The sequence below is a fragment of the Poromitra crassiceps genome, assembly GCF_964638095.1.
Source record: "Poromitra crassiceps genome assembly, chromosome: 1".
NCBI classification, from domain to species: Eukaryota; Metazoa; Chordata; class Actinopteri; order Beryciformes; family Melamphaidae; genus Poromitra; species Poromitra crassiceps.
In genome coordinates, this window is record NC_139623.1 from 38,503,768 (window position 1) to 38,528,261 (window position 24,494).

Below are 24,494 nucleotides of genomic sequence, written 5' to 3' on the forward strand. Positions count from 1 at the left end.
GGAGGGAGGGGGTAGAGAGGTAGAGGAGGGGTAGGAAAAGGAGAAGGGGGGGGTACTATGAGGTGGGAAAGCAGGCACAGCGGTCAACAAAGAGCTGTTGGAGTTTCTGTCTGAAGATGGAAAGTGATGTCAGGGTTGTGAGTTTGAGGGTGCTCTGAAGAAAAAGCCTGTGTTGAGGGTCATACGAACAAAAATGCACTCTTAAAGCTAAATAAATCCAAAACCAACAAGTTAATTATTTACATTTTTACTTCAATGTAGAACAGTAATTTTTTACACATGAGATTACTGTACTTTTAGTCATAAAGATTATTGAAAGATATTCCATATTCCAGACTGAAATGTTATAACAGAAGTGGAGTATTGGCCAGAATGACATGAACATTTGGACACTTATTCAGCAGGTATCTTGCATGTTGCGTTCTGGTGCACTGTAAAAAAAAAAAAAAAAAATGCAATTCCAGCGCGGTCCACACAGCTCACACTGTGAGCAATGCGGCTCGCGGGCCGCATGTGGCCAGTTGCCCAGGTCTGCTCTAGAGAGAGACTTTTGCATGCTAAAATAAAGCTGATAATGTACAATTTGATTCAAGAAAAAAAAAACTTTCAAAGTACAACACAAACTGTCCATTTTGCTGCAACTCGACAGTGCTGCTTAATCCAGGACCTTACTTCCTGGAACTCTTGAGAGTAAAAAACTAGTCCATTGTAGTGAATGGAGATGTTGCAACTCTTCTTACATGGCTCTGCACTCACCCATTCAAGATCATATAGTCATAAAGGTTCACTGTCAGCTCATAAAGCATGGCAGTAAACATTCAACCATTACAGCAAGTAATCCTGCTTCGTTCGTCTGGTTTGTGTCCTTAAATGACCTTAACCTGCACACAATCTCTGTCCTTTTTCATCAATCTTGAGATCTTAAGTACTGTATTTTCATTTAGTGGACTCATCTAGAGCTTTCAAAGTGTGTATGCGTGTGTGTGCATGCGCGCGTGTGTGTGTGTGTGTGCGTGTGTGCGTGTGCGTGTGCATGTATGGCAGCCAATCGGGTTGAACCAGCCTGCATTGTTGTTTGCCTGAAACACGCTGCACTCTATCGTGAGCGGCGCGAGAGTCAGACACAGGAAACCACCCATCTTCCCCAGATCACATGATACATACAAACACACAGGCACACACGCACACACATGCACACACACACACACACACACACACACACACACACACACACACACGTTCGCTCACAAATACACACTACTTCCTACACGCCCCTTGAGTAGAGGTGAACAACACATGTAAACAACACTGCTCCAGTCTGGCACAAACGCAGTAGAGGTTGAATGCAGATATAGACACCAGTGATCTCAAGAGGGGAACAGAGGGCGGGACTTGTGCCCCACTGTGTCCTCAGATGGCCTCAGAAACAGGAAGTGATACAGATGTGGGGTGTGTGCTGTGCTGTGCTGGCAGGGTTCATTACATCACTACACACTTACTGGAGCATGTGTGTGTGTGTGTGTGTGTGTGTGTGTGTGTGTGTGTGTATGTATGTGTGTGTGTGTGTGTGTGTGTGTGTGTGTGTGCTGTGCTGTGCTGGCAGGGTTCATTACATCTCTACACACTTACTGGAGCATGTGTGTGTGTGTGTGTGTGTGCAACGTGTCTGTAAGGGGGGAGGTGCGAGCATAACTGTAAAAAGAAAATGAAAAGAAGGAAATACGATACTTGATGACCAAACAAACGCTAATGCTTTTTCCAAACTGGCCCCTCTATTTGCTAATTCACAAGCAAGTTCAAAGTCAGATTACCATGCAGCTAACTTTATATCCAAGAGAATTCTGAATTGAAGTGTGACCGATTTGAATCTGTTAAGTGTGTTTTCTGATTTGCCGTAGTGTTAATCTGAGTCAGAATCCTCCTGACCATTAAACCTGCATTTCACATGTGTGAAACGGGTTCTTGCTCGTCCGCGCGGCCTCCTTTTCGTTCCTCCCTTGGCACGCCCCCTTCCTCTGGAACGCCCAGGTGTGTGTACGCACAGCAACAACAAGCATGGCTGGAAGCGGCTCCACGGGGGAGGAGTTCATTTCAAAAAGGGGAGTGGCTTCAGTAGTGTGGAAGTGGTTTGGTTCCAAAAGAGCAACAGATTGCAGCACATATTTGAATATTATTTGAAGGCAAACCGTTTCTCTCTCCCATCTCCCCCTCCATTCTCTCCCCCCTCCCACTGTCTCTCTCAAGTATAAGATTGTTCAATCATGTTTACTATTATTATTATTATTATTATTATTATTATTATTATTATTATTATTATTATTATTATTATTATTATTATTATTGTTAGTGCTCATCCAGATTTAACTAGACCTATTCTCTGTAAAGCCATCTGAGACATGCTTGTGAATTAGGGCTATACAAATGAACTTGACTTGACTATGCTGACATATACAGTAAAACTATAACACTTCTTTTGTTGCAATTGTATGTTCTTGAAATGAATAATTAAAAAAATCTGTATGTTGTCATATCGCCAAGAATAGCGTTATATATTGTCATATTATTTGAGGGCCATATTCCCCAACCCTATTGTACACTCGTCCTCTCAATGAAGCAGTGCTTTACTTTATGCATCATGTTTAATGATGGGGCGGCTGTGGCTAAGGAGGTAGAGCGGGTCGTCCACGAATCAAAAGGTTGGTGGTTCGATCCCCAGCTCCTCTAGTCCGCATGTCGAAGTGTCCTTGGGCAAGACACTGAACCCCGAATTGTTCCCGATGGCTGTGGCAGCTGGCCGCCTTCGGTGTGTGAATGGGTGAATGTAGGCACATTGTAAAGCGCTTTGGATAAAAGCGCTATATACTGTAAATGCAGTCCATTTACCATTTACCATTGAATGAGTGTGTGTCTCTGTAGTCTGTGGTGTACTGCCATGGAGGACGGATCGGCTTCTACCAGGGCGACATCCGCCTCCTGTCAGACGACATCAAGGCTCTGCGGCCGACCATCTTCCCTGTGGTGCCTCGACTGCTCAACCGCATGTACGACAAGGTGAGAGGAGCACACATGCGCGCACATACACACATACACACACACACACACACACCACACACACACACCAAGCCTTTTCCCTAAACACACTACTGGTCGCGTGTAATGTTGTTGGCAGTGAAGGACTTTGCGTCTACTTTACTGAGTTTTAAATTTCTGGGTAAGAGCATCAGCAGTGAAGATATATACGCTTTGGAAACTTGACATCGACTCTTATAAAGATTTGTGGTGTGAAATCCATAGGAAGTTGGTTATTGTTACATTTATGAGATGATGATCCCCATCAAATAGTTATGGTTTCACGGATCGCTTTGGACCTTTGTCATCTGCATATCGAGTGGCCGGTCTTTCTTTGAAAATGGATACATCGTGTTGCGGAACAAAAACCCCATAAAAATCTAAATGCAGCTGAGAGTCGTTATGGTGATAATGTGAGAGAGGAGTCGTTCTAGGAGTGAAGGTCCACTCCTTACACACCGGGGAGCGTTTTTTCCATGCGATTAATTCGCACGTCAATAATATTTTTCAAACCTATATCAGTCAATGCAACCGTGCATACCAACGGCAAAGTTTCGCTGAGTGTTATTGCGGTACCATGGTTGATTCTCCCACCAACCAAACAAATGTGTGCTTTTTTCCCCCTTCTCCACAGATCTTCAGCCAGGCTAACAGTCCGCTGAAGCGCTGGCTGCTCAACTTTGCGGCGAAGAGAAAAGGTGCTGAGGTCAGCAGCGGGATCATTCGCAGCGACAGCATCTGGGATCAAATCTTCTTCAGTAAGATTCAGGTACACGCGTCCTCTCCCTGCTCCTTGCACTGAATGTGAGGCCTCGACCATGTCTGACAGTACAGACTTCTGGTACTACATTAGACTTTCTGAATCAGGGCTGGGCAATATCGATATTATATCATTATCGTGATATGAGACTAGATATCGCCTTAGATTTTGGATCATAATATTGCATAAATGTACTTCCACTAAATGTACTTCCACTACTACTTTCTGCATGTATGTGTGCGTGCGCGTGTGCGCGTGTGTGTGCGTGCGCGTGCGTGTGTGTGTGTGTATAGGCCTGTGTCAATGTAGTAATGCTGTGTTGTGTGTGTGTGTGTGTGTGTGTGTGTGTGTGTGCAGGCCAGCCTGGGAGGAAGGCTGAGGATGATTATAACAGGAGCTGCTCCTGCCTCGCCCAGCGTCCTGGGATTCCTCAGAGCAGCTCTGGGATGCCAGGTCAGACACACAGACACTCTCACACACACACACACACACACACACACACACACACACACACACACACCACTCTGGGGAGAGTTGTAGACTAGCTCATGCTTCCTCCGATACATGTGCAGTCGCCAGCCGCTTCCTTTCATCTGACAGCAAGAAGTTTCACCAGCAGGACATACATGTAGCTGTGGGAGGATCACACTATTCCCCCCAGGTCCCCTCCCCTCGAACAGGCGCCCCAACCAACAAGAGCAGCGACCACGACTCATAGCCCATCAGCTTCCCACCCGCAGACAGGGCCAATTGCACCTGTATGGATGCCCCACCAAGCTGGAGGCAACACATCAGGCTCGAATGTGCGACCCTCATGTTGATTAGGCAGGGAATCTACCGCTGCACTACTCGGACAGATACACACAGATATTTGAGAATGCACTTATGTCCGTCACACACACACAAACCCCTTCCTAACAGTGTATCTTTGTGTGTGTGTGTGTGTGTGTGTGTGTGTGTGTGTGTGTGTGTGTGTGTGTGCGTGTGCGTGTGCGTGTGCGTGTGCGTGTGCGTGTGTGTGTGTGTGCGTGCATGCGTGCGTGCGTGCGCGCGCGTGTGTGTGCGTGCATGCACTCACGCGTGTGTGTAGGTGTACGAGGCATATGGTCAGACGGAGTGTACGGCCGGCTGCACCTTCACCACTCCTGGAGATTGGACCTCAGGTGAGACTCAATTAGCCCTAGTCTAGTCTAAGTGTTAGACTAGCCTTAGATTCTCAGTTTAGACTATAGTGACAGTCTAATATAGACTGTTTGTGCTTTGAATTGAGCCTGTACAGTAGTAAGCCAGATACCTTTAATGTAGATAGAGACACCCCAACTTCCAGTCACTTCCTGTATCTGTGCCACGGAGGTTTCGCCACTGCCACACCTGCTTGGGAGACTGGTCAGCCAATGAAGTTTCATACCATAGACAGACAGCCAATCACAAGCTGTTAACCGCACCCATTTAGGAGACCGGAAGAGTACAATTTCTTACAATTGGCGGAGCCTGGATTGGGCTGTCTCTATCTAATAGTAAAGGTCTCTGGTTTACTGTAGCTAACACCCTGTGGATTCACAGGCCTAAGTTCAACAATAGCGACTGTGCGCTGTGTTGTCTGTCGCTCTGCCTCTTTCGGGCTGGTTCCTGGGTTCAGCTCGGTCACATGTCAGGTAAAAATCACACTCACACAGTCTCTCAGGGTTTATCAGCTTCTGTCCTGGGGAAAGTACCACAGTGGAAACACAGTGGAGAGAGGAGGGCAGGCTGGAAAAAGGGAGAGGGCTGGAAGAGAGAGAGAGAGAGAGAGAGAGAGAGAGAGAGAGAGAGAGATAACAGGGTTGTTAACAGTCAGTATTGACCCTCCTTATATTCAACGCAGTTATGGTGATGATCAAGTAACCACTGTGCAATCATACCGTTTTATGCTGTGGATGAAACAGCAAAGGTCGTGGTTGTTTTTTTAATCAGGTACACATACTCGCCTAATGTCTTTCCCTGAAGACACTGGCCAAAGTTTCAGTGCAGAGCCACAGTTCTGAACAAATGCATTTCAATACTGCACCTTCGTCTAGCTGATGTTGGAATGGGAGCGTGCACACTACCAGTCAAATGTTTTGGACACACCTCATTGAATGTACTGTGTTTTGCCATTTTGATCTAAATGCATGAAATTTCTTTCCAAACAATGCAAAGGAATCTAAAATATAAGATCGCTTTGTCACTGTATGTGATTCCATGTGTTATTTCATAGTTTTGAATTTTGATGTCTACTTTTCTCAAATGTGGAAATTAGGAACAATAAAGAAAAATGCGTGTGTCCACACTTTTGACTAGTTGTTATGCTTTATCCGCACAACCATCTGTTTCCATACTGTATGCTGGGCAGAGCTGCACTGCCCTACAGCTTAACAGCCTTGTTTCACTGAGTCACTGAGCAAATGTGAAAAAACACACACACAAGTTTTTCTTTTAGATGTTTTATTGCAGAAAGTGTATCAAACCCATAGTCATACAGTACATTCTGTCATTGTGTGACTTATGGATGGAATTTTAGTGAAAATAAATGATTCGCATCTTTTCTGGGGAACCCCTGGAACTCCCTCAAGGACCCGTGGGGGTCCCCGTACCCCACTTTGAGAACCACTGACATATGCTGAAAAGTTGTATCACACGTAAAACCACAGCGTCACAGTCTGTTGTTCGGCTGTGTGAATAGTGAATGCAGCAGAGCCAGTGATTACAGCCATGAAATAAGACAGGACAGGTTCACCGACTGACATCAAAATGTAGTCCAACATCTCCCCCTACTGCTCAGTTCCAATATTTTACAGGACCATTTATATTTCTGTGAGGACTTGGAATATGATGAATTACTGTATGGTTTGAGCTTTATTAGACACATTTTGTTTTGTTTATAATGATCATTTGAAAAGTTATTTTAAGTTTATGTTGAAGTTTATAATGATGTTACATATTCTGCAGGTCACGTTGGTGCCCCGCTGCCCTGTAACCTTATCAAACTGGTGGATGTTGCTGAGAAGAACTACTTCGCATCTAAGGGAGAGGGAGAGGTAAGTGCAGTGATTTGGAAGACACATACTCTACACACTGTTGCTTATACTGTACGTGTGTGTGTGTGTGTGTGTGTGTGTGTGTGTGTGTGTGTGTGTGTGTGTGTGTGTGTGTGTGTGTGTGTGTGTGTGCGCATGCGTGCGTGCGTGCGTGTCAGCATATCTGCAGGTTTCAGAAAGGAAAGGCATTTTAACACCAATTTAAAGCCAAAATAAAGCTGTCAAATCGAATCTATTTTTTTGTTTTATTTTTTAGGCCAGCTAGGGACGCGAGTAGCTGGCCATTATAGCTGGCTCTGTCCAAATGACTCATATACGACTCCTCACACACCTTTGGGACGCAGCGTCATTACAACGGGCGCGCCTACATACACACACACGGACTGCAGCAGCACAGCACCTACTGCTAAACACCAAGGGCTGAAACAAAACCACTATTTATCAGCCAGAAATGAGCCACACATTACAAACAAACGTCAACTTCTGAGTTGAATGTCGATACAAAGGACTCAGGATGCTCTGGCTGTGTGGAATTCCTTTCTTGATGAAGTAGCAGACTTTACTGTGGTATGTTTTGTCTTGTTTAGCTGCGGCCACTGGTTCCCTCCTTGTGCAAGTGGGACAGCAATCTTTGCAAATATCGAGTTCTGAAATGCGTGTTTCAACATTCCGACCCAGTGAGTCTTTGTATCGACATTAAAAGAAGACTCATTTATTTTTTAAAGTTTTGGTTAGGTATTTTTGCAACGATTTTAACATACACGGTATGGCCGGCCACTTCAAGCACCATCGACCCGCCGCAACAAATAAACACATTTCCCAGTGTCTCTGCCATCACACTGAACATCAACACTAGCGGGAGACTTCTCCCCCTCCAGCAAATATACATGAATGCTATGCGTAACGAACAACACATCTTACCGAGAGGGAGAGAGCTAAGCTAAGTAGCTAACTAGCGTGTTAGCTAGCCGATCTGAAAAGCATGTAAACAGAGGTGAGATTAGTGAAAGAGTAGGTAAAAGGAGGAGAGACCCTCGAGTGCTTGTGTAGAACTAGTGCACGTTGTGTACAACGGGTAATGAGCCGCTGTGATGAAGATTAAAGCGAGATAGCAGACAACAAAAAGACACATGTTCGTTGTGGGAACTTTACTGATGCAGGCAGTGCAGAACACCTCTGGCTTTTCCTCACCTAGTCCTTTTTTTTTTTTTTTTACTTTGTTTATTACTTTTTATAAGAAAATAAAGACATTCAAGATTCAAGATTTTTATTGTCACTCCGTGGTACAAGTATCACGTGTGAAATTCTTGTGCTGTGGACTCCGTTTACAACATAGTACAAATATAACAGGGCATATGAGTGCAAGAGACACAACAAGCAATAAGGCAGTAGAGTGATAAGACAAGTCAGAGACAGTGGCATATTCACTGCACATAGGTGCACATGTCATGTGCATACTTTAGACGTGCTTAAACATTTTAAATTTGACGTATTTGACGTCAAATTAATCAATTTAATTCAAGAAAAACATTTTGGCTAGTGGAAATTCTAATTGGCTGGTAACTTTGAAATCTAGCACCCATATTGGCAGGTGGTCAAAAATGTTAATTTCAAGCCCTGCAGGGAGAGCAGGTGGTGACATAGGAGTGAGTGAGAAAAGGATCCAATGTTGGTGGTTAAGACTGAATAATGACATCACAACTGTTAATTTAAAATGAGTTATTCCTCTAAACCTGCCTTCAAATGCCCCAAATCTTTTGGCCCCCAGCCCTCAGCAAAATCTGGCCCTCTGGTGGCGAGGAATTTTTTCCCATCCCTGGTATTATTTCTCCCCTTCATCCATTCTTTCTAACCGTCCATCCAGGTATGTGTAAAGGGGCCGAACGTGTTCAAGGGCTACCTCAAAGACCCGGAGCGGACCACCGAGACGCTGGACCCAGACGGCTGGCTCCACACCGGGGACATCGGCAAATGGTTACCTGTGCGTACGCCCACACGTTAAACCCCAAAACTGACACAAGTTTGTTTGAAAATGTTGTCTAAAAGCAACAGTGTTGGGGGTAACTCACAAAAGTAACATATTACATGTAATATATTACTTTTAGCAGTAACTCAGTAATATAACTTATTACTTATAGGATTTCAGTAATATTATACCAGTTACTTTGTCAAGTAACCCAAGTTACAAATTGAGTTACTTTTTTTATTTTTATCAAAGCACATAATTTAAATAAATATACAATCATTTCCTAATCAAACTGTCTGTTTTTATGCAAATAACCACTACAGATGACAATAACAAAGGAAAAGAATAACATTTAGAATTTTGGATTGTTTACACTGCGACTTCAAGGCGGTTGACATTATCTTTCTGGATGGTTCCGGGGCAGCGATGTCATTCTGCTGCTGCTGTTGTTTTGGTGAAAGTAATGCAAAAGTAGTGTAATAAGTAACGAGTTACTCTACACAGACAGTAATATTGTAAAGTAACTTATTACTTTCAAAAGAAAGTAACTAGTAATATGTAGTATATTACATTTGGAAAGTAACTTGCCCAACATTGAAAAGCAATAACATAGGTTGTGCAATATTGGCTGCACCTACCTTATATTAGACTAGTGGTTCTCAATACGGGGTCCGGGGAGATCCAAGTGTTCTTGGGGGTCCGCAGCAAATACTTCATTTACAAGAAGTTAAATAGAGAATGTAGAAGAATAACTGTTTTGATTGTTATCTCAATGTAGATTTAGATACTCATGCATTTCTGGAAAAAATCATATCAAACAATACAAAATATTTTCCGATTTGAGAGAAAATATCTCGTCAAAAGGGGGTCTGTGTGTTTTTGTTTGTATAAGGCTACCAGTCACTTCTTTTTGCAGTATGCATGTGTGCTTGCTTATAAATATGTAACTCCTGTTACCCTATGTTTGGATTTCAAGGTGGGACTCAGTTAGGGGGTAGGGATCTCAACCTTGTCTCGTGGAATGTCAAAGGGCTCGGCCAAGCTATAAAAAGGGAGAAGGTTTTCAAACATCTGAGATCTTTATCGGCAGACATCATTCTCTTGCAGGAGACTCACCTCAAGTCTGACCAACAACGTAGTCTTAGGCGCAGCTGGGTATCACAAGTGTATCAGTCCACATTCTCATCTCATGCCCGGGGTGTGGCTATTCTCATTCGGAAGAATATTCCATTTCAACTTACTTCTTTGACCACAGACCCTCTTGGTAGGTATATTTTAGTTTCAGGAACCATTCATTCATTTCCAATAACACTGCTCAATATTTATGGTCCAAATACCGATGATCCACATTTTTTTAGAAAAGTTTTTGATCTACTCCCTGACAACAGTAATTCTAAAATAATAATTGGAGGTGACCTCAACTGCTACCTGGATCCATATCTAGACAGACTATCCTCACGTCCACCCCCAAATATCTCATCAGTGCAGGTCCTAAACAATCTGATCAAATCTAGGAATTTAGTAGATATCTGGAGGGTTCAACACCCTACTGACAAAGACTATTCATTTTATTCCCACGTCCATAAATCCTACAGTAGAATAGATTATTTTATAATAGACTCTCAATTAATCTCACACGTTACTAATACAAAATATCACAATATATTGATTTCTGATCATGGCCCCCTGACAATGTCTCTAAATTTCTCTCTTCCCAAACAGACGTACTCTTGGCGGTTCAACCCCTCCTTACTTGCTGAAGGGAAATTTATAGCATATATTAACACAAAATTAAAACATTTCATGGAATTTAATGATAATGGTGAGGTATCGGACTCCACATTATGGGAAACTTTGAAGGCTGTCACTCGTGGGCATATAATCTCATACGAGGCCACTGCCAAGAAGGAAAGAGGGCGGAGGCTATTGGAGATTGAAAACGCTCTTCCCACCCTTGAAACTGCATACCAGGTCTCAAAATCCCCTGACGACTATAATAAGATATTGAAGTTGAAATATGAATACAACTGCATCCTGAGTGGTCAAATAAACACTCTCCTTTTAAAACTAAAACAAAAGCAATTTGAGTTGGGAGATAAGCCTCAGGCACTCTTGGCGCGGCAGCTTAAGGGCGCCCAGGCCTCTAGATCAATCCTCTCTATCAAATCAAAGGGGGGCGCCTTGCTGACTAACCCTAAGGAAATAAATGACCGTTTTAAGGAGTTTTACAGTGAACTATATTCGTCTAAGTGTGATGCCGCTCAATCTGATCTGGACGCTTTTTTCGACACTCTTCAAACACCGAAACTCAGTGACGCTGCCAAAGAGGACCTAGACTCTGATTTCACATTAGAAGAAATAACTTCCGCCATTAAATCATTCCCATCAGGCAAAGCAGCTGGGCCCGATGGATTCGGCGCTGAATTTTACAAGACATTTTGCAACATTCTCGCCCCAGTCCTCCTTAGAATGATAGCTAGCTCTAAGAAGGACAAAGTCTTGCCTAAAACATTATATGAAGCTAATATCTCCCTCATTTTAAAAAAGGGGAAGGAGGAAGTAGACCCAGCCAGTTACAGACCTATAGCACTCCAGAATTTTGACAGGAAGGTAATTACTAAAACGCTGGCTACCCGGCTAAATAAACATTTGTCGTCTATTATTCATCCTGACCAGACGGGGTTCATTCCGAACAGGTTCTCTTTCGCCAATGTTAGACGCCTCCTCAACACCATATACGCAGATCACAATAAGACTAGCGGAGCAGCAATTTTATCACTTGATGCACAGAAAGCGTTTGATCAGGTTGAGTGGCCTTATATGTTCGAGTCACTGCACAGATTTGGGTTTGGCGATTCATTTATATCTTGGGTAAAGCTCATATATGATAGTCCAACATGTTCAGTCATAACCAATGGTGACAGGTCAACCACATTTCCACTACTTCGCTCGGTCCAGCAGGGTTGTCCTCTCTCGCCGGCCCTCTTCGCTGTCGCACTCGAGCCCCTTGCTCTAAAAATACGTAGTCATCCAAGCCTTGCAGGTCTGGAGGTCGGTGGTATCGAGACGCGTATCAGTTTGTATGCCGACGATGTGATATTATACCTACATAACTCGGAAAAATCGATCCCCCCTCTCCTAGAATTAATCACCTCGTTCGGTAAGTTGTCTGGCTACACAATTAACTGGACAAAGAGCGACTTTATGCCTCTCTCTGATGTCTTCACTCCCGGTTTTCTGGAGAATCTCCCATTCAAATTGGCTAGGGACCACCTCACCTATCTTGGCTTGACCATACCCAGAGATCCTAAATTAGTATTTAAGTTGAATTTTGGTGATTTTGTTTTAAGACTTAAACAATGTATAGAAAACTGGAAAATCCTGCCCTTGTCCATGATTGGTCGTATAAATTCAATTAAGATGGTTTCACTTCCCAGGTTCCTCTATATATGTCAAAACCTTCCCATCCTTCTTACATCGACTGTTTTTCAAGAAACTGGACTCCATAATTCTGTCTTACATCTGGAACTATAAAAATCATAGAATTTCGAAAATTCATTTACAAAAACCCAAGTCCGAAGGTGGGCTGGCCTTACCAGTGTTTAGGCACTACTACTGGGCTGCGAATGTTAGGGCCCTAATGTTTTGGCTTCAAGGGACTCCTGGCAATATTTCTCCCGGGGCCCCCTTGTGGCTGAAAATGGAGGCCAGCTCTACTGGCAACTCTTCCCTGCCAGCTATGCTATTTGCTAAATTAGACAACCCTTTAGAACATTTTAATTTAAGTTTTGTCATGAAAAACTCTGTCAGAATTTTAAACCAAGTTAGGAGTGTTTTGAGTCTACCAGATGTTTCTGTCCATACGCCAATTTGTTTCAACCACTCTTTTTTGGCTCCATGGTCAGACAGACACTATCATGCCTGGAGTGAGAAAGGGCTAGTTTCCATCAAAGACCTATACATAGATGGTCACTTTGCATCATTTGATCTGCTGAAGAGGAAGTTTGGGTTGCCTGGCACGAATTGGCTCAGATTTCTTCAAGTCAGAAATTATGTTCGATCCAAGATTCGTACCTTTGAAGCACTCCCAAATGACCATGCTTTTTTTGATGTATTGCTGAGCCCTCCTCACTCCAAGCATCTAATTTCGAGATTTGTATGTTTGTTTGACAATTGCACCACGGCCTCTACTGAGAGGTTTAGAGAAGCGTGGCAGGGGGAACTTGGCATTGACTTGTCTGACATTATATGGGATAGGAGTCTGTCTATGATACAACTCGGCTCAGTTAATAGTAGACACCAGCTGATCCAATTTAAAGTTACTCACCGTCTTCACTATTCGAAGCAGAAATTGCACAAGATTTACTCGTCTGTCTCACCACTGTGTGACAGGTGTCGGGTGTCGGAGGGCACTCTGTCTCATGCCTTTTGGTCGTGCCCTTTACTGACCGGATTTTGGGCCAAAATATTTGATTGGTACTCTAAGGCCTACAAAATAACCCTTCAGCCGGAGGCAGAACTCGCCATCTTCGGCTGCTCGGAGTCCTCTCTGAACTTCCCTACAGCTGTGCAGCAGTCTCTGTCACAGGGGACAATTGTTGCCAAGAAACTCATTCTGCAGAAATGGAAGTCCCCCACTCCACCCTGTTTTCAGTTGTGGTTGGCGGACATGATCTCCATCATACGAATGGAGAGACTCAGGTTCTTGAGGACCAACTCACCTGGGAGATTTCAAACTATTTGGGACCCGTTTCTGGCCTACCTTGACGAGGTTAGGGGTGATGGGTGACTCGCCCGGCCGGTCTTCCTCCCTCGCGTGGGATCCCACTCATTTGTGTATATGTATATATGTTTGCAAGCATAATTTATGTATATTTACAAGCTGTAACTGGTGGTACTAGTGTATGTATGTTTTTTCTTTCTTTTCTTTTACTGTATCTGTGTTTGTTTTTCTGTGTTCTAAAAAATCTAAATTGCTAAATAAAATATAAAAAAAAAAAAAAGGGGGTCTGTGTTCCTAATGTGAACTAAATTAGGGGTCTATGATATGAAAAAGGTTTAGAACCACTGTATTAGACGATGATATAGGACTTCTATTTATACTATTGCTTAAAAATAAGTTGATCTTGAACTCAAAGCACTTACAATGTGTTTATTTTATTTTCTCCTCTCCTCCCTTTTTCGCTCCTTTCCTTTCCTACCCTCCTTGTTCCCTTTCCTGTCTCATATTTTCCTCTCTCTGACCCCTCCTCTTCCTCTCCTCTCCTCTTCCTCTCCCACAGAATGGCACACTGAAGATCATTGACAGGAAGAAGCACATCTTCAAGTTGGCACAGGGCGAGTACATCTCCCCCGAAAAGATTGAGAACATCTACATCAGGAGTGAACCTGTGGCACAGCTCTATGTACATGGAGACAGCCTGCAGGTGAACACACGCACACACACACACACAAACACACACGCGCGCGGGCGCACACACACCATACCTGGAAGCATTAGGCTGTGAAAACCCCCAGGATCGGATCTGTCAGGTCCATCGAAACTGATGTGATGTGATCCATTCTGTTGATTTATGCTGCTTTGTCGGAAAGAATGAAGCTACCCTATTGTAAGGAATCACACCCAGGTGTTGAAGCAAGCGGTGCAGTTTTGTGCACGTCCGACCCATGCGTGCGTTTGTGTGCATGCCCATGCAACCATGCTGTGTGTGTGCGTGCGACCGTGCATGCATTTACCGGCTTGTGCGTGTTTCGAGTCGCTCTCTCCATAGCATGCCAAAGTCTCGCCAAAGTCTTGCGGGCTATCTCGTCAAAAAGGGCCTTCCTGTGTGGAGTTTGTTCTCCCCATGCTCCCCTGGGGTTCCTCCATAGGTGTAGTGCCGGTAGAACGCGGGGAAACGGCGTTCCCATACTTCTCCAAGCGGTGTTTTGTGTGTGTCAACGTGTGTGTGCATGTGGAGCCAATAAAACAAGTGAAACTGGACAAAGTTGTCGTTCGTCTATATTTAAGGCGGGCTGAATGATTCACACGGCATCAACTCGTGGCTTGAAGGAAGAAGGAAACATTGAACCTTAACTAATATTTAAGGTGGGCTGAATGATTCACACGGTTCACACGGTATCAACTCGTGGCTTGAAGGAAGAAGGAAACATTCCACCTTAGGATCACATGACAGTAAAATTGACCAATCGTCCCTAACAGTAAATGGGTGGGCCAAATCAGCTACGCACGGAAGAACACCGGTCCCAGAGCCATATAATAGAATCAAAAGTTAGCGTTAATCACCAGACGGCAATTTGCATCGCCAGAATTTGCCACAAAATGGTAAGTTACTTACTAAAAATGCCAGCCGCCGTGCCAAATGATGATCAATTATGCCTTGTGCAACTTGTGTGATGCTTGAGACTTGTTTAGCTTTTTGTGATAACTGACTCTGTCATGGGCTACTTCTGCAGTGTCTAGAGCAGAGGTTCTCAAATGTTTTTCAGCCAAGGACCCCTTACAAGACAGAAAATATACCGGGGACCCCCTCATTCTGATTTGTGATTTTGGCCTAAGCTTAATTGTTTCCACGGTAACGTGCTTGACTTTTAATTTGATAGGTTTGTTATTAGAATGTAATCCATGAACCATTTTAGATTTAAAGCATAAACTATTTTCGTTGAACTATGAAGATTTAGCAAAAAAAATATATATATAGGCCTATATATTTTTGATTACATTACATTTACATTACGTCATTTAGCAGACGCTTTTGTTTTGTCCAAAGCGACTTACAATATCACAATTTGTCAACAGTACAGAAAACCACTATGCAACACAATCAATGACAGCCAAGATATTTTGATAGACTAGCACCATGTAGGAAGTATTTTGAGAAGGAATAAATAACATGTAGCATTTTTTCTTTTTTTTATAAAAATAAATAAAAATAAAAATAAATAACCTGAAAACTTTTTTGCGGACCCCCTGGCAAAGTGCCACGGACCCCTGGGGGTCCGCGGACCCCCATTTGAGAACCACTGGTCTAGAGGACACAATAAGTTAAGTCGTGTGTGTCAGTGTAGTCTGTGTGTGCGGGGGACCTGTGCATGTGCCGGGGGAGGGGGGTGTTCCGCATAATAGGTGCGTTCCCCCACTTGTCCAAATAGCACTACACCTCTGGGTTCCTCCATACAACATCATGGACCCCTACTAAAAACATGCAGAAGATCATTACCTGACCAGTGACGACAACGTCTGAAGTTGGTCCCCGGGTGCTATACACTAAAGAAAGCTGCCCACTTGCGCCTGGCCTGCCACCCAGAGGAAGGACAAGCCTGGATGGGTTAAAAGCAGAGACTTCACCGGCGTGTGTGTGGCTGGCAGCATGTGTGTGTTGTTGGGTTGTCGGGTGACAATAAAGACGCGTTTGTCCGTCCAACTTTGAGCGCGTGTGCGTGCGTGAATGTGTCGTGCATGTGACCGTGTGTGCATGCGTGAATTATCGACTAAACGCTATCGTCCTCCTCGAGACGAGACATTTTATTCTCTCTCTCTCCGCCTGCCCTGTGCCTCAGCACTGTGTCTGTGCAGACCGGGGAGCTGGGGCGGGGCCACACCCCCTTCCTTGTCGCCTCGAGCCAGTCTCCCCCAAATCTCAGTGCAAACGTAGAGGTGCACACAAATCCCGCCACACACATCTCACCATAAACACACAAAGTCACTTATAGAAGTGGCTGCACCGCTTAAAAGTAGCTCTGTGAAGGGGAGACTTGAGGTGAGAGGTCAAGAGACCCCTTTGAAAATGTCTTTTCCCTCACCAAAATGTAGCCTACCTTTGGAGCATTATTTACCCCCCTTCCTGATGAGTTAGAATGACATGGCTGGTACCAATAGATGGTCGTCTAGTTTCATATGATACCAGAAGCTTCACGCTGGCTGTAGAACTACGGTAAGCCCGCTCCAGCAAATTGAGTTATATCACTATTAATGGGGAGATTAACGGACAAATTCCCAAATTACCAATCGAGAGCACAGCAGGAGCCTGATTCAACATGTTGAATCGTAATCGGCGTTGGGTCGTTGGTGAGAGAAATCACTCCGATTGGCTGGTCAGGGGTAGAGAAATCACTCTGATTGGCTGGTCAGAGGTAGAGAAATCACTCTGGTTGGCTGGTCAGGGGTATTGAAGCAGGAGAGACGGCACACAAAATGCTCTGCTTATTTTCCAGCTTCATCTATTACTTTCACAGCGACGTGGCCTTTGGGAAAGTCCCTCGAGCCTCGCTGCATGATATCACCCATTTAGTGCGGCTTCTGCTTATTTTTCTGCCCCCGCACTCTTCCTTTCAGCAAAAGAGCAGACACGGGATGACATACGCCAGTGTCATTTGCAACTTTTTATCAGACATATTCTTGATTAGAAGTAGCTATATTATGAAGCCGTTTAAGTGAGCGAAATGGTAGGCGAACGCTACTCTCTATTTAATGTTTCATGAATCAGGTCTCATGCAGGCGCAGAACGTACGTGCTAGCTGCAGAACGTACGTGCTAGCTGCAGAACGTACGTGCTAGCTGCAGAACGTACGTGCTAGCTGCAGAACATACGTGCTAGCTGCAGAACGTACTGCAGAACGTACGTGCTAGCTGCAGAACGTACGTGCTAGCTGCAGAACGTACGTGCTAGCTGCCCATCGGCTGTCGTGTTTGCGGTGTGTTCAAATGCAACTTTTTTGGCCGTATCTGTTGGCATCTAGTTGCCGCTAGGCCTTTGAAGTGTTTTCGGTGTGTCAGGGCCAGTGTTGGGGGTAACTCATTACAAAAGTAATATATTACATGTAATATATTACTTTTAGCAGTAATTCAGTAATATAACTTATTACAATAGGACTTCAGTAATATTATACTAGTTACCTTGTCAAGTAACAAGTTACAAATTGAGTTAAAAAAAATGTAATCAAAGCACATGCAAATAACCACTATAGATGAGAATAACAAAGGAAAAAGATAACATTTAGAATTTTGGACGATTTACACTGATTTCAGACGGTATAAATTGTTTTTCGAGATGGTTCTGGGGCAGCGATGTCATTCTGCTACTGCAGTTATTTTGGTGAAAGTAGTGCAAAAGTAGTGTAATAAGTAACGAGTTACTCTGCACAGACAGTAATATTGTAAAGTAGCTTATTACTTTCAAATTAAAGTAACTAGTAATGTGTAGTATATTACATTTTGAAAGTAACTTGCCCAACACTGGTCAGGGCCTTCAGCCATGTTTAGCTTCCCAAGGTGTGAATGGGATTCGTGGCCCCCCAGAGCCGGTGTGTCAATCCCATAGAAATCCCATTTGAATCCTAACCTGACGCTGCCAGATGGATGTAAGTTCGTTCACATTTGTTTCACAACCAACATCCATCTGGGTTCGGCCAAGCTACATTGCTGAAGAGGGCGGTCACTTTTTTCAAGCTACTAGGCAGGTGATTGGATGGACCATCTGTCTGTCACCGTCTGGGCTTGCCAACGCCAACCAATCAGATCAACTTCCCTTCATGACGTAGCAGTGCCTGGTAAACACGAACAGCTAGGACTACAATTGCTAAATAGTTAGCATGGAGGTCGCAGATTTTTTGCTGTTTTTGTAAGGTGAATATTGGGTGCAACCATTGACTATTCAATTTGCCAAAAGAAAGAAGAATTACTGCAGATGTCTGACTGAGGATGAAGTGCAGGTAGGCCATTTTGCACGTTAAATGTAACTGATTGGATTAACTGATGTTACGTTAACGTTAGCAACATTTGCGCCGCCCGGAGGTTGGGGTGCTACGTCTGATGATTGATGATTAATGTTAACGTTAACAGCGATTCATTCACTAACACATATCGTTGTTCGTTTCTTCAGGGAACTGATGACACGATATGACACCGAGTGGCACGCACCCTGGACGGCTAACGTCATGGAGACGCAACACTCTGCTGCTTTGATACAATATAATGATTTAACGCTACTATTTAGCATTAAGGACTGGTGAATTTTAGCATATCTGTCAGTGGAATGGTAGATGTTTACGCATGACTGGAGAATGTTATTGGCTTACTTTTGTGATAATAAACTAAACGGAGAAAAGACGGCCGTGTGGTGGTGTTGTTACATAATCTGCTGGTCTTGAGGCACGATTGGGTAAAATGATAAGATGATGTAAATTCATAAAGATGTTGCTGTCAGATGAATCTGTGAAAGGGAGCTGCCTGGAGCCCAGAGGACGTCAAGGTACCAAGGTTCACAGAGAAGAGGAAAAACACCCTTAGGTTACACCATGCAGCATGTATTTGGATATAATCTCAAACTTTAAGAATGGTTCCTTCATCATCATCATCATCACTTTATTGTCAGACACAATGTTGTTTATTTATTCCTAGTATTGGCTCCCATGCCGTTTGTTTACCCCCTATCTAAAGTACAAGTGCAAAATCTTAAGCTATGTTCTATCGATAAACCAATTTCTCGAGTAACAGCTCCAGAATATCAGACATAAAGGACTACAATATGCTTGTAAGAGGTATATTCACACTTCACAGTATAATTTATGCAAGCGTCATATGGGGGAAAATATCAGATAAACTGATTGTTATACCTGAGATCTTTAATCTCGCCTGTATAACATAATATGTCACTCGGACACCAACGTGAGTTAACATGGTTTATTAAACAGCAGCCAACATTCCAATCATAGCAGAATACACTGCGTTCAGCTAACAGTAAAGGGACAATACATCACACTGATCTTTGCAGTTCTGTGTTGATTAGCTAATATTTCAGTGGCATTTTGATTAACGTTATGATTTATTTATATTATTATTATTTATTATTATTTATTATTTATTATTATTATTATTATTATTATGGTTTAACAGATTGCATGTTTACTGGGCAGTGGTGAGAAGGGCTTTGTGTTTGTGTGACTTGCGTGAATGGCTAACGGCTAGCCATTCACTAGCCTTACAGCTAGCTGATGGCTGCTAATAAGTTCTCCCAGCCTAGCAACGGTCTGAAGGCTATCTCCCCAAATTCTACAACAATGTCTTGTTTACTAATGTTCATAGTTAATAACGTTACAGCAATACAGTTACGGTTTCATACTCACTGTAAGATCAAGTGTTTAAAGTTTATGTTAGCTTATTGTTTTGAATAGAATGTTTGACTAGCCCATTGGAGCTAGCCTCGGTAGCCGCCGCCATGTTGAATAGTGAAAGAACTACAAACGCACAGGCGCCTCTCGGTGGCGTCACACCCGGTCTCGCCTAAAGCCCGTCCGTAGCTCACGCTGATTGGTTCGCCTGGGTGGCGGCCGATTTAAACTCCAATCTTGAGCCGGGACCAGACGGAGGTGGGATTGTGAATTTGTGGAACAATGCCGCCCCCATCTGGCGGAGTCAGGCTATTTGAATCCTGCCAGGCTGAAGATGTGGTGAAAATACGCCACTGCAAGCCTTTCTTTACCTTCTCCAAATATTAATAGTTTTAAAAATGGGTTTTATTTGAGTGGAATTCAGGGTGTAATGTGGCAACTACTGCTCTTCAAATGAGCACGCTCGCTGTTTGAGCGGGACAAACTCCTGCTAACCTAATGTGCTAGGCAGTTGAAGGGATCGCTGGTCTGTCACACATAATACTTTGACACTTTCGTCTTATATTTTTGTGTTGTGTCCAGTCCTGTTTGGTGGGAATCGTGGTTCCAGACCCAGAGGTCATGCCTGCCTGGGCCAAGAAGAAGGGCATGCTGGGCACCTACAAAGACCTCTGTAAAAATACGGTAGGTCACATGCTATATGACTCACTGGCCGTTCTCACCAAGGTGATTTTTCGCAGATTCGTGCGACGGGATTACATACAAAGTCAATGCAAATGTGTGAGTAGATGCCATTTTGCCCCAGGCAGCGTGAATGAGGGGAGTGATGCGAAGGTTTGCGGCGCGAATGACGCGATTATTCGCATCATCGCCCATTTGCTCGAGTTTAAAATATTCAACTTTGGCAAATAATTTACGCAAGTGAAGCTTTTTTTCGCCTTGGTGTGAACACACGCTTTGAAATAATATTATGCTGATCATATTTAGGCATTATTATAAATAAGAATCTGAGGTACTTCCTTCCTCTCTGTACAGGTACTAAAGAAGGCGATCCTTGAAGACCTGGTGCGTCTGGGCAAGGCCAGTGGCCTCCACTCTTTTGAGCAGGTAGGCAGGCAGTGATATTTGCATAATCGTCTCAAAAAATGTTGTTTTCTGCAGACTTTTGTTCAGCGAAAATGTGCAACAGTCTTGGCAAAAAAAAAAGGTCCAAATGTTTTCTATGTGCCAGCAGTACCTTAACTATGGATTAAGTGTAACAAGTATGATGATTACGTGAGTCAAATGCCCTTAATGCATTTAATCCTTAACCGCTCCAGTTGAGCTGTGCAGTTTAAGACTTATACTGGGTTAGGGTTATACTCTGGTTATACTGCAGCTCCAATGAATGTCTGTAAGTCTATATGAAACAAGGTGTTTCTGGAGTGGGGGCAAAAACAAAACATAAAACAGCAAAGATCAGCCAAGGGCTCGTGAGCGGATAAATAAAAGTTAAGCTAGTATCTTTTGGGAGTGCCAAAGATTACACTCTTTCTGGGAAAATGTGTTTGTTACCATTAAGAAATAAAACTAGGATGCGGTAGATACTGCTTAGGGTGGTGTTTTAATTTCTTACTTTGCTGAGGTTTTTTGTACAGCAGGTCTTCTCCTGAATGTTTTTTAAATTGTTTTTGAATTGGACAGGTCGTAGACTTATGATTTGTAATTTTGACCTGCATTGGGAGGTGTAGCCTACTTTTGTGCATCGGTGTGGATGAATGTGTGTTGACTGTTTTGTGGATGTGTGGTCATTTTGTGGATGTCTAGCAAGGTTCTTTGTCATAATTGCATTGTTTCATGTGTTTCATGTGTTTTTCATGTGTATTGTTGTGTTTTATCTTTTGAGACATGTCTGTGGTGGAACCAAAGACGAATTTCCACTTGTGGACAATAAAGTTTTCGTAATCGTAATCGTAAGAACATTCTGGGATATGAATTACCTAAGGAATTCAAGAAGATCTATCTCGGAGATATAAATGACTGTGTTGATGTTAAAGATAGGTATCTTCAAGATATTACTGATCACTACCAAGAAAGCAATAACCAGAAAGTGGTACAAAACTGAGCCCCCGACTGTGGACCAGTGGTTAGAAATTGTAAAAGAGATTTGTATTATGGAGAAATTGACATATAAGATCAGAGTGAGAGAGGATGTTTTTGATAGAAAGTGGGAGAAATGGTTGACTTACGAAACAATAGAAAATATACGCCAGTAACCTTGAATGTTTTTTTATATACCTGTTCTGACTTCCGTTTTTGTTTTGTTTTTCTATCTTCTTTATTGACAGAAAACTATTGATCAACATGCAATGTGAACCTGATGTATGCAACAACTGAAACTTAATAAACATCAAAGTGTAAAAAAAAAAAGTAAAAAAAAAAAAGTAAAGCTAGTATACTTACACTAATTTCACTAATTACTGCTTTGTATAATCTAATGGTATTACACACCTTGTCTACAGACTCATGTTCTCTGTGATACTATGCCTCAGCACTGCAGTAAGCACAGATTCTTAGTCTATTCTTAGTTTTAGTGGACTAGGCTTATTCCATGTTTGTGAAATGGACACTATATCGGTTTTAACCATTACTTAATGTCAAATGTAGACTAAAAATGTTGCTATTTTTAGACATGGCTTTGGGGAGAATCTGAAGAATCTCTGTTTCACTTTAATAGCTTTTCTATACATTTATATTTCCTTCCCCAAGGTGAAAAACATCTACATCTACAGCGAGATGTTCTCCATCCAAAATGGCCTCCTGACTCCAACGCTAAAGGCCAAGAGACCCGAGCTCAAGGAGTTCTTCAAGGAGAAGATTGAAGCCCTCTACAGCAGCATCTCCATGTGAAGGCCTTCAGACCCAAGAAGCATCTTAACTAAGATCCTCTTTGCCCATTGACTTACAGTGGAGAAAAGATACTAAACCTTAGGCTTAACATGCGTTTGGAAAGCAAGCCAAGCCAGGCCTGCTACCTGCTATCCACCCAAACACACTAAAAATGCCCTGTCCCCAGCAGCGGTAACTCATCAGCACTTTTACATTAAGCGATCCATACTTCCATCCTGTCCCTGTCCCTGTCCCCGTCCCCGTCCCCGTCCCTCTCCTCTCCTCTCCTCTCTTCTCTTCTCTTCTCTTCTCTTCTCTTCTCTTCTCTTCTCTTCTCTTCTCTTCTCTTCTCCCCTCCATCAGTCTAAATCGACCAACCAAAACGTGATCCAAATCCACCGTCTTGCACCTGCAAGCGTGACGTCTTTGTCTGTATTGTAGCTCAAGGAGATGTGTAGATAATGCTGACACCTGCAGGACAGTGACGGACTTTGAACCAAATGGACAACAGTGGATTTTCATCCAATCGAACAAGCTGCTGACAGCGGTGCCAGGAAGCAGGAACTGATTAATCTGTTGTGATACGACAGGGACTGAACTTTTGTGTTCAGACATCTTCAATTAGAGCAAAATAAAAGGCATTTCCTCTGTTTGAGTGTCCGAATGTAAAGTAGGGAGAGTAGCGGCCGTGCCACACACAAGTCCCACAGCGCTCCGTGTGGAGCGACTCAATGTTTCAGCCACGTCCAAAGCATAGCCCTCTTCATTCATTCATCTCTTCACGGCTGTGACCGTCAGTTTAGCCTGCATGTTCCTCATTTATATGAAGGCCTGGCCTACTGCAACATTCATCAACACAATCACAATCACAACTTTCAGTGACACTTTACAATACTGTACGCACAATTTGTAGTAGTTACTAATGAGGAACAAATGAGGTCAGTTTGTGAGTCGAGTAGATCATCATTAGTAAATCATTAGTGAATGATTAGTTAATTGAGAAACGAGTGTGGTCAGTTCTTGAGTAACGATTAACTGATGATTAGCTAATCTACTAACAAACAGACTAATAGTAAGTTACTCATTAGTTCCCTAATAACTAGGCTCGGGACGGTTTTCGATAATATTGAATATTGCAACATTTCCCGAATATCGGGATATTTTCAGAATTTCGTGATTTTGATTTTTTTTTTATTATTTTTCTTTTTCATATATATATAAATGTTCGATTTTAATGGACAGTCTTGCACAGTCTGCCCTGCTGCTGACCCTTATCTAACTTACTGTACATTATTGGTACTGTTAAGAGTTTGTTGCTGCAAAGAGAGCGGTAAAGAAAGGAAGTGAATGCTATACAACCTCTCAATCCTTTATTCATACTACTAATCATAATATGCAATGTATGTACCTGAAACATAAAATACAATAACATATAATAATAATTATACCACCACCACCCCACCCCCGGGTGAGAATATCGTATATCTCGATACTTGGGCGGGACTATATCACGATATTTAAATTTGGATATCGCCCAAGCCTAATATTAACTAGACTAAATTTTGTGTACAGTATTGTAAAATGTTACCATACTTTCTTTTCATTCATCTTTGCACTTAGAATGTCAGGTAAAAAGAAAAACAAAAGAAATAATGCAAAACCAGGG

General features: G+C 42.9%; 1 protein-coding gene across 1 annotated transcript in view; it reads left to right on the top strand.

Moving 5' to 3' along the window:
* The window catches only part of acsl6 (acyl-CoA synthetase long chain family member 6), a gene marked incomplete at both ends in the record, with an annotated part of 94,912 nt that extends 72,063 nt beyond the window's left edge, over nucleotides 1-22,849 (top strand). Inside the window, 10 exons of the mRNA XM_083646527.1 lie at nucleotides 2,917-3,051; nucleotides 3,704-3,838; nucleotides 4,187-4,282; nucleotides 4,920-4,992; nucleotides 6,797-6,885; nucleotides 8,750-8,866; nucleotides 14,134-14,277; nucleotides 20,543-20,644; nucleotides 20,996-21,067; nucleotides 22,709-22,849. Of these exons, the coding sequence (XP_083502653.1) occupies nucleotides 2,917-3,051; nucleotides 3,704-3,838; nucleotides 4,187-4,282; nucleotides 4,920-4,992; nucleotides 6,797-6,885; nucleotides 8,750-8,866; nucleotides 14,134-14,277; nucleotides 20,543-20,644; nucleotides 20,996-21,067; nucleotides 22,709-22,849 (1,104 nt within the window). The remainder of the gene's footprint in view (nucleotides 1-2,916; nucleotides 3,052-3,703; nucleotides 3,839-4,186; nucleotides 4,283-4,919; nucleotides 4,993-6,796; nucleotides 6,886-8,749; nucleotides 8,867-14,133; nucleotides 14,278-20,542; nucleotides 20,645-20,995; nucleotides 21,068-22,708) is intronic.
* Nucleotides 22,850-24,494: the final 1,645 nt, after the last annotated feature.